At 59.4% G+C, this 18,092-nt stretch overlaps 1 protein-coding gene across 3 annotated transcripts in view; it reads right to left on the bottom strand.

Annotated features, from left to right (window-relative positions):
• MAD1L1 (mitotic arrest deficient 1 like 1) overlaps positions 1-18,092 on the bottom strand; it is a 335,477-nt gene that overhangs the window by 174,000 nt on the left and 143,385 nt on the right. For all 3 annotated transcript variants that reach the window (XM_068565792.1, XM_068565791.1, XM_068565793.1), the window contains one exon: positions 9,779-9,923. In XM_068565792.1, coding sequence (XP_068421893.1) covers positions 9,779-9,923 — 145 coding nt within the window. The remainder of the gene's footprint in view (positions 1-9,778; positions 9,924-18,092) is intronic.

Genomic DNA, 18,092 nt, shown 5'->3' with positions numbered 1-18,092 from the left:
ACCAGCCAGGCAGCGTTCACGGAGCAGAGCGCACCGGGTTCGGATCACACACGCCGCACCAGGACTGCTGCAGGGGAGCCATGCGGGCCCAGGCTTGCGGTGCTCTGAGAGGACCCACACCGCCTGCACCGCACAGCCCCGAGGCTTCGGGGCCCAGGGAGCCGAGGCACGCACGGGCGGGGGCCGGGAGCTGTGCTCCCGCTGAGAGCACGCAGAAGTTAGTACAGGCGGAGATGGGTTATCTGAATCCAGCAGGATGCAGCTTCCAAACGGAGGGCCAGGAGAGGAAGGCTCCGGGCGGCAGGAGCCCGCAGGGAGGGCTGAGTGGCAGAGGGCACGGCGGCTGCCCCTCCCGCCCCACCCAGCTCCTCTTCAGCAGCCAGAGGCAGCCCACGAGCACCTCTCTCCCTAGAACCACAAACCCTATCTTAATAAACACCTTCAAACTGGAGAGGGATGGAAGGCATTTTGTTTTGATTTCATTATATTTCCTAAAATTGCTTTCCTCTCTGGAATTTTTTTCTGCCACGAGCCAGTCCAGCTGCCCCCTTGGTGGGATAATGCAATAATACTGGTGACAAGATTGGGTTTCTAATAACTGTGCATACGGCATTTCCTGTAACAAAACAGGCGGGCTTTTTTACTTAAATGGATATAATAGAAATGTCAGTCTGGAAAGGTAACCTGAAAGGACAATAATATTAACATGTGAAATTAAATTCTGAGGCCGAGAGGGTTCCGCTCATCTGCGGGAGGCAGAGGTGTCAGGCCGAGCAGACGGGCCGGCTGGCAGCTCGATGCTTTTCTCGAGGGTCAGGAAAAGTGGAGGGAGGCACTCTGAGAAAAAATCAGAGGCTGAATCTGAACCTGAGTTGAAAGAATGCCAATACCACTGCCCCTGTGCCCTACCAACAGGCGGAGGGCAGCAGGAGGGGGAGAGCCCTCAGGCGGCCGGGCTCCGGGGAGAAGCTCTCCGAAGAGAAGGCCAGCCCCACGGGACAGACTGCTGCCAGGGAGCAGGGCGGCATTCAGACACCCAGTCAGGACAGCAGAGCCCCACTCCCGAGACTCCCGCTAACTGGGAGCAGGGAAACGGGGCAGAGGACAGGGGAGGAGGGTCCGAAGGAGCCCCGCCTTTCAGGAGCCACCAACCGAGGCCGCTAGCACGTGCAGGGCACGGAACGAGCATCTGTGAAAACCAGCAACTAGACGAGCAAAGGAACAGCGTGCGTGTCCCCCTGGGAGGTGGACAGGACGCCGAGGGGCCAGGGCTGCAGCCGTCCAGGAGGGCAGCATGTGAGCACGGGCCGGGCCAGCTGTGGGCACACAGGAGGCTCAGGCCTGCGGATATTCTGCAGACCTCCCAGGAGACTGCTGATCTGCCATCTGTCCCAGCCACTGCATGGCTAAAAGCACATTTTGACAAAGCAGCCTAACGTCTTAGCCGTAGAAAATGCCGGGACTGCTCTGTCCCAGGTCCCCGTTACCCCATCTCTGGAATAGACTGGGCTCTGCTACGTGACGCTGTCCACAGACGGGCAGCAAGGCCATCACGCGGGTGCTGGGCAGACAGGCAGGGGCTCAGGGCCTGCCCAGAACTAACCCCCAACTCGGCCCCTTCCCGAGATGCCCCGTGGTTCATACGCACGTTAACGACCTGTGCCCTGAAGATCTTTCAGGGCTCCTCCCGAGAGGCCAGCGTAGGGTCCCATCGGGACTGGAGCCTGGGTCAGTCACTCTGCAGGCGACGTGACCACTCTCACGGGGACGGTGGGGAGACGATGACACACACTCAGCCCCCGCCCACACCCCCGTGCATTCCCCAACGTCACCCGTCTGACCACCACTCCTCTTGGCTTACTGAGAAGTCGCCAAGGCCCGGCTGCGAAACCCGTGACTTCTAAGCCCAGAGTGCCAGGGGACCTGGCGGGAGGTCTCTCAAGTTTGCCTGGAGCCCCCCTTCCCAGAGCAGGCTGGAGGGAGAGGACGGGCCGGCGCCCGGACAGAGACGGGGGAGCGTTGATGGCCGAGGCCCCAGGAGGGACGGGCCCCAGGGCCAGCAGCACAGCCCACAGCCGGTCACGGTCAGGCCTGAGACGCGGCCGCTCAGCCTCGGCTCCAGGGCTTTCCTTCTCAGATGCCGTGGTGCTGGGACTTCCACAGCTGCCTGAACCCACCAGGGCTGGCCGAGATTCCCACGGACGGGAAGGCTGAGAACTTGCCCGGCCCTGAAGGCGTCAAACCTGCACAAGCCAGATGCACACCGCCCATCTCCGTGGCCCCAACAGGAAGGTTTTCAAACAAACACACGGTCGAGAGACAGTATCCTCTCACCGTCCACGCGTGATGCAAATGCCAACGTGCAGAGTAAGCCACGCGCGGGGGCTGCTTTCAGGTCATGATGCGAAACAAAAGATAAAAAATCCAGCACCTGCCCCCCTCCATCCCTACCAGCCCCAGCATCCCAGCTGCGCTTGAAGCCGCAATGTGCTGAGATGGAAGGGGGGCCCACAGTGCCCGTGCTCCCCGCCTCGGTGGGTGGCAAAGACCGAGCCAGAGCACACAAAGGATTCCGTTTCTCAGAAGACAGAGCAGGTTCTGAGCTTCTTAAGTATTTCCTTCTGTGCTACCCAAACCAAGAATTTTCAGCATTAAGAAAGGAGGCACACGAGAGAAATCCTTCGAATAAGATTAGGAAGCTCGACTCTAAGGAAGGACGTGGGAAGAGGACGAACATGAGTGATCAAAAGCAGCTGGTGGCGTTTACGTTCTTTTGCAAGAGAAACAAACATGATCTGCTTTCCTCCAAGGTAAGGGGCCTCGATGAGGACGTGGCGGCGTCAGCCACGTGCCCGCGCTCCGGCCCGGCGGTGGCAGCACGCAGGTTCCCACCGCGGAGGACGCGGGGCCAACAGGACAGGAGCTGCTGAGGGGGCGCCCGCACTGCGGCGACCCTGGTGACTCCAGGGAGCCGGGGCGACGCGGATCAGATGTGCTCACGCCACAGGGCACCCGCCCCGCCCCGCCCCACTGCCCTGGTCCCACTGCCGCAGGCCTCACTCACCAGCCACAGGAAAGCAGACGGGGGCCCCAGAACGCCACAGCCAGGCCCCCAGGGGCACGCCCCGCCCCACTGCCCTGGTCCCCACTGCCGCAGGCCTCACTCACCAGCCACAGGAAAGCAGACGGGGGCCCCAGAACGCCACAGCCAGGCCCCCAGGGGTTCTAGGAGCCCCCCAGTTACACTCGGAGGTGTAACGAAAACAGAAAGCTGAGACACTGACAGTGCCAGCAGCCACTACTGAGATGCTCCTGGGAGGGCGGCCTGGCGGCCGGGGCGACACCAGCAGGGGGCCGTGGCAGAAGGGCCAGGGCCCACCGACCCAGGTTCCAGGTTCAGCACCACCCGCCTGCTCTCTGTGTCTCATCAGTAAAACGGAAGTACCCCCGCCTCAACGAGCTTCCACAAAAAGGAAAGAAAACACGGTGTGTGAAAAGCTTCACAAAACACAGGCCAACGACTTACTGCAGGATGTGCTGGTGTGAAAAGCATTCAAAGCTAAACACACTCTTTCTACATGATTCAGGCATTTAAGGTGAAAACTTACGTCCACACAAAAACATGCACAAGGATGATTACAGCAGCTTTATTCAAAAATGCAACCAAGATGTCCTTCAGCAGGTGATGGATAAATAAGCAGCGATACATCCAGAGAATGGATTTGATTTGATGATAAAAAGAAGGGAGCTCTCAAGCCAAGAAAGGACACAGAGGCACCTGAAACGCATGTTACTGAGTGACAGAAGCCAGTCTGAAAAGCTACACACTGTGGGACTCCAACCACATGGCCTTCCGGAAAACGTGAAACTACGGAGGCAGTGACCGGATCGGGGGTTGCCGTGGCGAGGAAGAAGGGAGGGGTGCCCAGATGCGCACAGAGGACTGTGAGGGCCGTGAAGTGCCCCGTGTGATACTGTGATGGGGGACACGCGACACCAACCATTTGTCAAAACCCACAGAGAATCCAGCACAGAGAGCGACCCCTAATGTAAACTGTGGACTTTAGTTCATGTAGCAGTTGGAACAACGTACCACACACTGATGCAGGAATGTCAGCAGTAGGGGATTGTGGGGCGGGGGAAGAGAGACACGGGAACTCTCTATTTTCTGTTTAATTTTTTTGTATACCTAAACTACTCTAAAAAATAAAGTTATTAAATTTAAAACATGAACATTTTGAAATGTCACATACTGTATGATTCTATTTACACAATATTCTTGCCAAAATTTCCAGGGATGGAGAACAGATTAGGGGTGGGGGTAGGGGGCCAGGGTGGCTTGAGGGGGCAGCCCAAGGAGGCCTTCACGGGTGGAGGGTCAATCCTGCATCTTGAATGAGCGGCACTTACACAAATCTGTGCGGTGATAACCTGACACACGCACACACGGTAGGAACATGAGTTGTGGTCCTGATGCTGCACTAGAATCACCTAGGATGCTACCACCCAGGAAGCTGGTGGAAGATGCACGGGGACCCCCCTTTCTACCATCGTCACAACTTCCTGTGCATCTAAAATTGTGTTTTAAAGGACATAAAACTAACCCACCCACCAGGCTCTAGCAGTCTCCTCCTTTCCTGGGAGCTGTTCCCTGGCTTCTCCGGCTTCTTCTTCTCTGTTTGCTTGTTCCCTCTCAACCTCAGGGAGACCCCGGGAGCTCAGAGCCCTGCCCAGCCTACTGCCACCTCAGCAGTGCCTAGAACAGACGCCCCGTAAGAATCTGTGCAACGACCAAGTGAAGGACAAAGTGAGTGAATGAGTTTGGGTTCTTTCTTTCGATTCCTTTCCAGCCTTCCCATCTGCCTAAGTTATGAGCTTGGAACATGTAAACCTTGCCTGAAGGTCAGCCTTTACAAATCCAGAGAGAATATGAGAAAATATTTTCAACAGAATAATAAAAATAACCCACATCAAAATTCATGGGGTAGGCATTTATGAGAAAAACCTCTTAGAAAAACTACAAGTAGATGGGGATTTCATTAATCCAATAAAGAGTATCTACAAAAAACAAACAGCACACGTGGCACTTAGTGGTGAATTACTGAAGCTGCCTGAGATCTTCTGCATGAGACAAGCACCCGCAAGCAGCCAGGCTCGTCCACGGGGAGACTGCTCTCGCACTAAGGGACTTAGCAGGACTATTAGGTACAGACTCTTAAGTGCATTTCCATAGACCAGCACCAACACAGAGAAGGTAAAATCCTTGAGAGACACCATTACAACTACATCAAAATAGAAAACACTTGGGCGGGGGGGAATATCTAACAATGCGCAAGACTTCTACCCTAAAAAGTACCAAATACTGCTGAGAGAAATTAAAGAAGATCTAAATAAGTGGAAGAATATATAATGTTGTGGTTCAGAAGATGAAATAATGTTAAGGTGCCATTTCTCCCCAAACTGGTTTATAAATTTATTGTAAATTCACTGTAATCCCAACCATATTTCAGCAGATTTTTTGTGTGTAAACTGACAAATTGATTCTGAAATGTATAAGGATATGCAAAGGACCAAAAGGAGCCAGAGAAACTTAAAGAACAATACTCAACCTGGAGGTTTACTACCAGACATCAAAGTACAATAAAGCTGCATCAGTGAAGACAGGGTGGTGCTGGCAGAAAGACAGACGGAACCAATGGGCAGAACAGAGGACACAGAAGCTGAGTTGCCCATCGGCGGTCACTGACTGACAGTTAAGGCAACGAGACCGCACACAGGGAACAGAGGGGTCTTTCCAGAAGCGGTGCTGGATCAATGGCACTTTCAATGGGGAAAAATCATCTTGTCACCTGCTTCACTCACACCCGAAATCAACTCCAGGTGCAGGTGACACCCAAATGTAAAAGGTAAAACAATAAATCAGAGAGAAGAGCTCCTCATCTCCAAAGATCAGTTCATCACGACCCACAAAGAGCCGCCATCAAGGTAACAAAGCCGACAGCTGGACCGCACGAAGGTGACAACTCCTGCTCATCCCCAGACACAGGGAGGAGTGAAGAGGGCCCAGGAGAGGACGTCTGCCTCAGGCGTCTCCAACCAAGAGTCCCATCGGCTCAGGGCGGAAACAACCCTCTAAAACCCCCAAACCGGGAGGGCAAGGCGGGGGCAGGCCCTTCACAGAGAGGACACGGAGGCCGGCACCTCACTGGGCTCCGGGGTCTCACACAATGAGCTGGTGCCTCCGTACCCACCACAGTGAGTCAAACCAGAGCCACCGGGTTTTGGTGCAGACCCGGGGGGGCCGGGACTCTCCCACAACCGGGGAGGGGGGGGGGAGTGCACCCCGGGACAGGCACTGTGGGAACAGGCTCTGTGAGCAGCATTCCACACCTCGACGTGCCCACAGAAGCGGGGCCACTGCCCAGCCCGCCCCCACCAGGGACACAGAGCCTACCACCTGCCTATATTCCCTCCAGAACACTCATCACCCGCTGTCCAGGACAGAATTCAAGGATGTGAGGGCTGACTTTAACCCAGGGGTCTCCCCACGCCTTCTGACCTAACGCACACCCCGACTTCACCAGGTACAAAGCAGGAACTGTCCGCATCCCCACAGGGCTGAGCTACTTGAGATCAGGAAGGAATGGAGAACCTCAGAGCGAACAGGCTGCTCTCCTGGTCTCCTGGGTCGACGCCAGCAGCTCTGGAAGGCACGGGGCTTCAGCAGAGAGCCACGGGGACGTGCCACCCTTGGCCCAAGCCTGGGCCGCCCCGCTGCTGAGCCGCTGACCCCACTGCGGCTTGGCCGGCAGCTGGACAAGCCTCACCATCACACAGCTCCTGCCAAACCACACAGGCGATTTCCCAAAGCTGTCAAGCGAACACGAGGAACATAGAGAGCTACGTTTACACAAGGTAAATAGCACAAATCCCAATACCCAACCAAAGGCCCTCCGTCAGAAAAGGACCGGGAGACTTGAGGGCAGCCTCCTGGGACTATCGACGATCCTGGGCGGGGAGGGAGTCCCGGCAGTCGACGGACCCCTGAGCGACGACCGCTCCCCCGGGCCCAGGGAGACTTGCTCCCGGGAGCCTTCCTCCAGGACAGCCTCTTCTGGACACAAGGCAAGGGGAGCTCTGGCCTCTTCTGGGACATCCCCATGTACTTCCTGCCTTGATTTCCCAAAAGCTCACCTTCTGCCCACGTATTTGTTTCTTAAGCAGCAACAGCAGGGGTCCCACGGTGGGGGGGCGGGACACGACATCACTACCAGACCGTGACCCTGGAGATAAGACACCAATGACCGGTGTCCTCCTCCAAAGGCTGCTCCACTAGGGAATGGGGGTCGGTGGGGGGCGTAGGAAAGAGGGGGAAGGGAGGCTTTTACTTTCATTTTTTGAAAAAATTCATGCTAAAAGTTAGCTTTTACTGCTTAGAGTCTATAAATAAGATTCTGTAACCATATTGTGGAATATTAGGGGCACGCTGGAAATAGCTCATTTCAAAGAGGAAAATGGTTTGTGTTCACCCAGTTCTGGAAGCCAATTTTCAATTGCTTAAAATAGTCATGGTATTTTACCAAGGTAATTACACTCTTAGCTGTCAGTAACAATTAAACCCTTAGACTGGAGATGCTTAATAAGGTCTCAAAATAAAATCGCACATTCCAAGCACCGTACTCTGAAATGTCAAACACACAAATAGGGCCCTCGATGGGACGCAGGAGCGAGAGCCCCGTCAGCGCACCTGGCCCAGCGCCGCAGCAGAGGGCGGGACACCGCATTATGCACGCCCTGCCCCAGGGAGCTGGTCTGGGGGCTCCCAGAGGGGTGGGGGTGTCTCCCAAGGAAGACAGGGGAAGATCAGCAACCAAAGCATCCTCGAGACCTGACAGCTGCCACCCTGGAGGTGCCTCGAACAGGAAGCACGCAGACCACGAGGGAGCCGCCGTGCTAACCCACGGGGCCACCGAGGGGTGGGGGCGGGCATGGACGTGCTCGGCTCCAACCAGGAAGCGGCAGCCTGGCCGCCCTCTGCAGACCGGCCCGATGAACAGCTTAATCATGCGGCTGGCAAGATGGACCCCACGCGCCTGACCTGGCCATCGACCCATTGCAAACATGCCTCCGAGCCACAGTTGGTGTAAGTCATCCGTCAGTGCCAGGCAACTGATACCGCCCCCCCCCCCACCCCGCCCTCAGAGCTACGCCTGTCAGCACAGCGGGCCAGGGCCAGGACCGAATTAGACCAAAAAGCGCCATCAGCTTCCAACCTGCTGAGCAGGGGGAAGAGAGGAGTGGAAGTTTCCTGCCTCGGGAGCCCAGAGCAGTGACCTTCAAGGACAGAAACTGCCCAAGAAGGAAGCCAGGCACAAGCGCACGATCACGGAGGTGCAGATGGACACCGAGGGCGCGGACTCCGCGGCGTTGGAGATACGCGGCCCCGCTGAGGAGCCGCCCGGTGCACCAGGGCTCCCAGCGGGGGATCTGTCCCAGTGAACCGATGCAATCCTGGTAAAGCAGAGCAGGGGGCCGAGCCGCCAGGCTGCCAATCCTGCCCACAGGACACTCGCCGGGCAGCACGGGCACTAGAAGTGGACGACACGGACAAGACCGACGGGCCCCGCACGAGGACAGCTCGCAAACTCACCAGGCATGTCCCCTGTGGGGCCGCCTGCAAGGCTGGTGTCGAGGTCGGCCAAGCCTGACCCCAGGATGCTCGAGTGACGTGACACACACGGCAGGGGATGTGCTGGAGAGGCCGGGAGACGGCGGGCTTTCAGCAGCCGGAATGTGACCTGCCTCCTAAAAGCTTCATAACCGGGAGGTCCCAGGTTTTTATCAAACGATCAAGAACAGGCAAACAGTTGTCAGACGTGACTCCTGAGACTTCCCAGGGGGACGCCCCTGCCCCCAGCCCGCCGCCCCCGCCCCGCCAGGTCAGCGCGCCCGCCTGGCAGCTCACTATCAGCCTGAGGGCAGGTGGGAGGAGTCCGCCAGCGTCTGGACAGCCCCGACCCTCGCCTAGAGAGCATCTGGGGACAGTTTCTGGCTTTTTCCTTCCTTGTCTTCTGAAATTTCAGCATCCAAGGCAACATTTTAAATAATGCTCTCTCACACAAAAACCTTAATTCATGCTCCAGCGAGCTCTGCTAATCGAGCCAGACGTCAGAGCCCCTCAGGCTCAGCACAGTTAGTGAAAACCCGGCCCCCCAGACGGAGCTGGGAGCAGGAACGCATCCCGCCCGGTGCACCTGCACACAGGTGACAGTTTCCCACTGCGGTCTACCCTGCGCTCCCTGGGCTCCGAAGGAAGGAAAGGCTGCGCCTGCCCACCAGGCCGGAGGGAGGGCTGACCCCACCGTGAGACACAGGGGGTCGGGGCTGACACCCCGACACCCCAGGTCAGTGCGTGAAGGCCCCGGGCTCTGCCCCTCACAAGGAGGAGAGGCCCAGCAGGGAAACCCAGGGTCTGCATTTCAGAACCCTCCTGGCAATACAGGGTAAAAATGCGCTGGCTGGCTAAACCGCCAAGATGCTCTCCTTTGGTGAGAGGAGAGCTCAGTCTGATCTGAGCCGTGACTCACAGGCAGCACCGTGTGTGTCTAACTGATCGAGAAGTGAGGACACAGGTCACTGGTGGTTCTGGGTGCACCGCACTTGGCAAAGACCCTGGCAAACGTGGGGGCCTGGAGAGAAGACTAAGCGTGGACACGGCAGGGACGGGCTGGGAGCTGCTGGCCCGGAAGGCAGGCCCCCTGCGGCAGGCGCCCCGTACCTTCGTCAGCAGCAGGACCCGCTTCTGCAGCCGCCGGGCCAGGGCCTCATGCATCTCCCGCTTCTTCCTCTCCTCCAGCAGCTGGCTGCTGAGCTGGCGGACCTCCTCCTGGAGCTGCAGCCGGGCCTTCTCCAGCCCCCGGGCACTGCAAGAGGCAAAAGGGCAGAGTGATGAGGCCTGGCCCCCAGGACAACACCCAGCGACGGCCCCCCCGCAGGCCCAGCACGGCCCACGTCACTCAGGTCCCAAAATAGAGCCGCACGTGCAACCAGCCCGCTGTCACTTCCTCACTTCTGAATAGCTACTTAAAGCCTTTCAGGAGTTTCTGGATTTCAAAGAGACGCCCAGGGTGATCCCAGAACACGGAAGGCACGGGGGAGGGAAGCTCAACTCCACACACAATGGGGAAAATTGCCAGCAGCGCAGGCTTCGGGAGGGCGCCTCTGAATGAGCTAAATTACCAGGGCAGGCACTTCCCATCCGAACCGCAGTCGGCCACAGATGCGCAGCTCTGTGCGGCGGCACGGGGACGTCAAGTACCAGCCCAGGGTGGGCCTCTTCCACAGACGTCCTGCAGAGTCGAGCGCCCGCAGAGCTCTGACAGCAGGGGGCAGACCCTGGGGCACCCGCTTCCCTCCACGCGGCCAGCGCCCTGCGTCAGTTCACACACTTGACGCTGCTCTCCGGTTACCGTGACAGCCTCTCGCCTGGGCAGCCCCCGGTGCCACCAAGCCGTCCCTCAGACTGCAGATCGGGTGGGCACCCATGGGCTCATATGCCAGCTTCCTGGCAGGGCACCTTCAGAGTTTGGTCTTTGCCGCTCTTTCCCTCAAAACTCCATCAGTCCTTCACAACCTGTAGGGACCGTCCTCTGCCCTGGCCTGTTCCCACACAGGCTTCAGGAACCCGCGTCCTGCCCCACCTACATGGGAGGTGCCCACCCATAGACACCCCCCGGCTTTTTGAGGGGACGGTGATCAGGAGAGCTCCCGGGAGGGAGGACGCCCCAGGAAAAGGAGGCGCTAACCCCACGGGCGGGTGGGCGGGCGAACCGTGAAGCGTGGGCCGAAGATGCCGTGTCCACGCCATTCTTTCAAGCAGAGGAAACGTCTTTCCAAGACAAACCTTTAACATTCTGCTTCTGTATTTTTCTTTTGAGATCTTATCAGGATTATATTACAAGGTGCTATTTGTAACATTTAGCTGGGGTGACGCCCAATGACAACGAGATGACTTCGAAAATATAAAGGTTGGAGCTGAGGGGCTACAGACAACACCACCTGCATCTTGTATCATTCCTGGCGTCCAATTATTTCTTTTTTTGCTTTGATTACACGATTTCAAGAAAACCTTAATCCACAGGGATGGCAGACAATGCTTTCGTTGGAGGTGGTCTCCGCTGTGCTCATTTTTTCTATTTCACATCTGAGTGAGTATGGGCTTATTTTTTATCGTAATTTAGTATAATTCTTTAAACAGCTAACTATAATTTGAGAGTAAACGTGGGCGGGACTTTGTAAGAGACTCAGAGAACGCCTGGTCTCGGAGCCGAGCAGCGTTCTCACCCAGGGGCCCCGCGCCTCACCCCTCGCAGCCGCCTCAGAAAGCCTTCCTCTAAGAGCGAGTCCCCCTGCACAGCTGGCCGAGGGCCCCTGCCACCTCTACGTGCTTCGTAACCAAAGACGTAAAATAGAATAAAACAAAACAAGTACAAGTATTCATTCAAACAGACATTTAAAGAGACCATTTTGAGTTCTAGTTCAATTTAAAACTATTCATAGGCCAATTTAATAATCAAGGACTGTGAAATCGACTCTGGAATCACTGACTTCAGGTGGGCAAGTGCATAGCGTTCTGAATCACTGCTCCGCCGTGTGATTTAAGTAGAGGAACTCGGGTTCCCTTGTCCAAGCTGCCGAGGCCAGGTGGCAGCAGCCAACGCCAGCTTGCAGGGGACGGGGCTGCTCTGAGCACGAGCTTTCTGGGGACAGCCCTGGTGGGAACTGACGAACCCCAAGACCCACGGTTTCGGGAGCACGGTGTCCCCACACAGAGGTCTGGAGGCCTCCTCCCCAAGGGCAGGTATGAAGGCCACAGGGAACTGCTGTCCACCTGCAGAGAGCTGGAGACCCCGACTCCTGGGGCCTGGCCCAGGGCACACCTCACCTGCACCTGGCCTGTCACCGCCAGCTCACTGTGTGGGCCCCTAAAACACGGGTGGGCCTGAGGCCCCAGACCAGGCTCAAGATGTCATAAGAACAAGTATGTCAAGTGCAGGACACAGCGCCCGTCACATGTCCAGCAGCTCCCACAGGAGACGACCGAGCCTTTCGGGGCTTGGGGCTTGGCCCAGGTGGGCACAGCTCCTGCCCGCTTAGAAAAACCACCTGTCCTTCCCCGCGTGAAATGCTTTTCAAGAAACCAAGATGGGAGGCAATGAAGCAGAGGACACCCAAGCCCAGGCACCAGCAAGCAGCTCTGGGAGGGCAGCCCCCTGGCAGGCTGGCCCGAGTGGCGCTCGGCCCGGGCTGGGGTCTCCTGCGGTCTCCAGTGGAGGCGCTCCATCCTCAGGCTCGCCAGCCCCGTGTCACCCCGAGTTCCAAGGCCTGCCATGAGGCCTAACGTTCCATCAGTACTCAGTTTTTCTTAAAGCTGGACGAGACCTAAAAATCCAACCTGGGCAGCTTACAGGAGGCGGTGCTGCTGGCACTGCCCACAGAGCGCTGCTTGGGCCGCCGCAGCCTGGCTCTGACTCTCCTGAGGCCCGGCGACAAACTGGCCCAGCCCCGAGAGACAGCAGGGGTCAAGCGGCACCACGGGCCGGCCCCCACACGGCCCCCACACGGCGCACCCGCCCTCCACATCCACCTCCTCCCAGCTCCAGCCGCCACTGCGGCATCCCGGTGCCAAGGGGCGTGCCGTGACACTCGCCTGCGGGGCAGGAGGCCCAAAGGGCTGGCCAGCGCCTCTAGGAAGCACGTGGACGGGGCGGGGCAACCTACCCCAGGAAGGACCGCCCCGCTGTGTGGAGCCCTCGCTCCGAGCTGGTGTGGGCCGGGGGCCTGGCACCCAGTCTTGCCTGGAAGGTCAGCACGAGGGCGGAAACACCCGGCAGCCATGGCCGGGCCCACGTTCAAACCAAGAACAGCTCTGAGGCGAGCAAACCTGCGGTCGGTGACATGTGGTCGAGACGTTCACGCGGACACACGGGATTAGGCAAGACCTTTATTTCTGACGACTGCCCAAGAGTACTTCCCCGAGAGCCCGCGGTTACCCACCCGGCGCCCTGCGGGTTAAGATGTGGACACGACTGCACGTGCACACTGATTCCTGGTGGCTACACCTTCGCAGGAAACTAGGATGATATTAATAAAATTTAATTCACGCTTCTGCAAAGTCCCTAAGGCTTCCTTACGCTTGGGGCTCTGAGGAGCAGAGATCAAACCCACCACACACGTGCTCTCCAAGTGTCCCCGTCCCACAGATAGGTGATCAAGCCTCGGGGGCTGCCACTGGCTCGAGGCCCCTCCGCCCCGACCAGGACACGGTGCCCGACGACCTCCAGTCTCTCCAGTTCGGTGCCCCGTGTGCCCCGGCCACCAGGCGGGACAAGCCAAGCCACCACCAAGTAGGTGACTCACTGTGTGTGTGTCTGTCTGGGGCGTGAGGGCTCGAGGCCGGCCACAGAGCCACCCGGAGGAGGAGGACAGCGGGCCTTGGTGCCACCACAGCTCCTCAGGGAAGCCTCCGAAACTGAAAATTCTCCACGCCCGCCTGTGGAGAGAGCGAAAGGAAGGGCCGTGGACAGGACAGGGCAGAGCAGAAAAGGGCAGGCAAGAGCCGGCTGATCCGACACGACACGGGGCTGTGGCTGGCGTGCGTGGACTCGGGACACGACTGAGCTGCAGCACGTACCGAACGGAGGTCAGGGTTTCAGCTGAGAGCAAGGTCACCACCAGCTCGATGGGCAGGGCTGCCAAGACGCCCTGTGGCAGCAGGCGAAGCGGGGAGAAACCGGCAGGGATGAGACCCGGCCAGACGGAGCCCCGGGGGTGCAGCGCCGTGGGTGCCAGGCCATCCAAGGGCACGGTGAGGACGCTCGTGACTCACTGGCTGTGAAGGACAGGGCAGGGGCACGGAGGACACAGGACGCACAGCTGGCCTCCAGGTGGCCAGATCCCGGTGAGAAATCTCTCTCAGAGCTGCCCGAGGACGGGAAGGGCTGCTTGGAGAGCGGCCGGCCTCCAGCCAGAAGGGCTTCAGCTACGGGCTGGCCGCCTCCTCGGGAGGGAACCGGCAGGGGCGCTGCACTGCTGGGGGTGCCCACGCAACGCAGACTTCCTCACTGCTAAGACTCGGCGCTTACTTCTGGAAGCCATGGCCTGGCGGATAAACAGTGGATGGAGGGACACCGCAAAGCAGCAGACCACACGCTGACCGGCAAGGGGGGGGCCACACGGCCTCCCTCGTACCCGCACCTCCCGTTTCCTCCAATCAAGGCTTCGGTTCCCCAAATTCTCTCCACCAGCACCCTGAGCACAGGCCCTGGTGGTTTTCTAAGGAAGCGGGGCTATGGTGCCAGCAGCGGGAGCAGAGGCCCCACGCGCCATCCTGCACGAAGCCCACGGGCCCTCTGGTGGTCCCCACGTTCCGGTCCTGAAGGCAGCCCGGGCAGCTGCGCAACACCAAAACGGCAGCAAGGACGCCCGCAGCCGGGACCCGTGTGCTCGCCCAGCCGTGCCTCATCTCGGCGCTCTGCAGGATGCATTTGCGGGAAAGACAAGAGGGGCCAGGGTGGGCGTGGGCCACAGACAAGAGGGGCCAGGGTGGGCAGGGCCACCACCCGCACAGAACCGCTTCTGGAGCAAAGACCCTCTAAGGGAGCTGCTGCAGATACAGACCAGGAAGGGTCAGTATCCGAATGGGGTCTCGAGACGACGAGAACCCACCCAGATCAGCACAGGAAACACTTGGGACTGAAGGAACCCGGAAGTGGGCTCCACACGGAGGGAAGGACAGGACCCCCACCAGGGAGGGAGGGCTGGATGCTGCCCCCGACCTCCGGGGGTCTGCTCCCGCTCCACTCCCCTCACCCCTGCCCCCAAGGGCATCACCGCTGACAGCCGTGCACGCTGAGCCCCGGACTCACCCTCGACAGCCCCCCTTCCCTTCCACCAGGGCTCTGTAGACCTGACAGCCCCACGCACGCTGCGCACAGGCTCCCCGCGTCTGCACCCCCAGACCTGGTCCAGGCCGCCCCTCCTCACTGGCCCCCACGGCTGCCTGCTCCCCCATCACCCCTCCTGACCGAACATACAAACCTGACCTGTCACGAGGCTCCCCTTTAGCCACTCCACAGCCTCCTGCATTCGAAGGACAGCCCAGGCCAAGGCCAGACCCAGCTTCACTCAGCCGCAGGGAGCCACGCCCGCCGTGTCCACGGGCCTGGCCAGGAGCCACGCGGCAGCTCGGCAGGGAAGGGCGGACGGTCAGATGGAGCCAGGTACTGGTTCCGGAAAGACTCTCCCAGGTGGCGGGGGTCGGCGCCGAGGCACGCCGCTCCCGCTCCCACGCCCCTGCCCAGAGAGGTTCCTGCCACGCAGAGAGCCTGGGTGTGCCCCGGGGGCAGCGCAATCACGGGAGCGGAAACACACCGCTGCTTCTGGAGGGGAACGAGCGACCGCAGCCCTGATTCCCCGGGCATGAGTCCCTCAGCGTCGGAGGTCAGGTGCTGCAGAAACTTCTCTGAACCTCCATTTCCTCAGCGATAAGAGGGAAGCCACTGCTCTCTGCCTAACGGGGCGGCGGGGACACTCACAAGGCACGTGCAGAGCGCAAAGCACATGCCAAGTGTGCACACAGTGAAGCCCCCGTGCTGCTGCCTTAACGGGGCGCAGCGGGATGACCCACCATCTGCACCCAGCTAAGCAGAGAAGCCGCGTCCAGCGAGAGACCGCCTTGAAAAAGAGCTGGTTGAGATCCGTACCACCGTTTCCTTTTCTGAAGCTTCACACGGGACCAAAGAAGAAAGCAGAGGTCAGGAGCTGGGAGCTCCGCGGTGCCCAGCACGCTCGTGCACCCCTGGGTCCTGCTGTGTCCACACAACCCGAGAGGAAAGGGCATCGCTACCACATCCCTATCCCCGGGCGGGGCACACACAGCCGGTGGACGCAAGCCAGGCTCTTGTTCAGACCAGAGCCCCGACTACACACGTGGGCACCCTCTCACCGCACGGCCAGCCTGGACCAAAGGCTGAGATCAGGTCTTGGGCGCAGCAATGGGACCCTGGGCTCCGTCAGTCTGGTCAAGGGGTAGCTTCGGCGTGTGTGGGGAGAAGGAAGGGGACCAGGGAGACAGGAGGGCGGGAGGTAGGGAGACAGGAGGGCGGGAGGTGGGCAGCCCCTCCGTTCTGGGTCCCGCTCAGACTCAGGAGCGGCCACCTAGGAGAGGAGCCGTGAGCCTCGCCCCGTCACCCCCGACGCCCAGGCCCGGCGTGGCACACAGCCGTCTTCACGTACAGCATCTAATTCCAATCCTAAATGCCTCCAAGTGTCATTACACATTTCTCAGAAAAAAATAAGAAATCCAAATGGTGGAAACAAAACGAGAGAATGAAAAAGACAAAGGATGAAGTAATTACCAATCAAAGGAACGGCGAGGGGCAGGCTGGGGAGCTGCAGCCGGCCTCCCCGCCATCTCTCCTCCTCCCAACTCCGAACTTCTCATCGATTCGAATTGCCAAATTCAATCTGCATTCCCAGGTAAACAGAGGCCACACAGTAAATACTCTCACCTGACCTTGAAATGTGAGGAGGCAAACTACCCTTTGCAATTTCAATTCAAGCCCAACCATAATGAATAATCCAATTTTGCTGATCCGTTACCAACCTGTAACCGCACGGGTGGGTGGGGCTGACTCCAAATTCCGGGGTGAGGAGCCCAAGCGAGGCCGGCTGCAGCTCCCCAGTGCTGGCTGCCAGGCTCACAGCAGGATGCCCTCAGCCCACCCCAGGGGGCCCCCGGGACTCAGGACACAGGCACGGCAGGGAGCAGGGGGCAAGTCGGCCCCTCAGATCCTGCAGAGCAGCTGCCCTGGACCCTTGAGAGCTCCAGCTCTCAGCACAACCCGGGGGGAAGACGGTGGGCGGGTAACTAAGGTGACCCGGCGCTCAGGTGGCGCAGACGCCCCATGCAGCGGAGGGGACCTTCTGACCTCTCACGTGCACCATCTCACTAAGCCCCACAGCGTCCCTGAGGATGCGGGTCCGGCACACGGCCCGCAGACGGGACAGCCAAGCCGGACCCAGGGAGAGGGACCTTCTACACCGCGCTCGGCAAACTGTCCGCCACCTGCTCTGGAAATACAGTTTGGCTGGAACGCGGCCCGACCCGCTCCTCACGTGGCATCTGCGGCTGCTTTCCTGTGACAGAGATTCTGTGGCCTGAAAAGGCAGAACTATTTACTACCGGCGGGTCCTTTACAGAGACAGGCTGCCTGTCACTGCGCTCTGCCTGATGTAAGGTCCGGAAAGGCCTCCGCCCACTGGCGGTCGGTCCCCTCCCCGCCCCGCCAAGTGGAGCTAGCGGCACAGAAGCTCGTAGCAGCCTGGCCGGCCCTGGGTGCTGCTGACACGGGACCCCTTACCAACGAGACAAGCGCCACCCGATGCACCGTCCGCTCACACTGCGCCCCACCCGCTCACATCCGGAGCCCAGCGATCCTCCTGTTTCTGGTCTGATCAGATGCCACAGCCTCCAGGCCCCCTGTGGCAGCGGCCTCCGTGGGCCTGCCCAGGGTGGTTCTGAAGCCAGGCTGCGTGGGCACGAGGGCGGCGGGGGAGAGCCCGCAGAGCAGCAGGCCCGGTGTTCTTCCCCATGTCCCATCCGACTCCCCCTCCTCCTTCAGCTGGGTGGCAGCTAAGTGGCCGTCCCAGGGTCGCAGAGCTCCACGTGGCCGATGATGCTGAGGATCGGGCTGCCCCCGCAGCACAGCCGTCTCTGTCCTTCCAGACCCCCCGTCTCCCTGCCTGGGTCAAGGACGGCAAACGCCTCAAGGCAGACCCACACCCACCCCCAGGGAGTCAGGAGCACGGGGTGCAGGCCGGGGTCAACCACCTCCACCAAGGGAGAGGAAGGGGCACGCCGGGGGCATTCACGTGCACCTCACTGAGGGGTCCCGAGGGGTGCAAAGAGGTCCGGGACAGACGAGGTCAGGATGCGAAGAAGTAAACAAGCTTCAAACACCCAGAGCAGCCCCGTAACAGGGTAACGTGGCTAAACACGTGCTTAAAACAGCTCCGGAGGGACGCGCCAG

This window comes from Eschrichtius robustus, chromosome 16 (assembly GCF_028021215.1).
Source record: "Eschrichtius robustus isolate mEscRob2 chromosome 16, mEscRob2.pri, whole genome shotgun sequence".
In the NCBI taxonomy this organism is placed as follows: domain Eukaryota; kingdom Metazoa; phylum Chordata; class Mammalia; order Artiodactyla; family Eschrichtiidae; genus Eschrichtius; species Eschrichtius robustus.
Note: the sequence above shows the minus strand (reverse complement) of the source record. Positions and strands in the feature narration are given on the sequence as shown.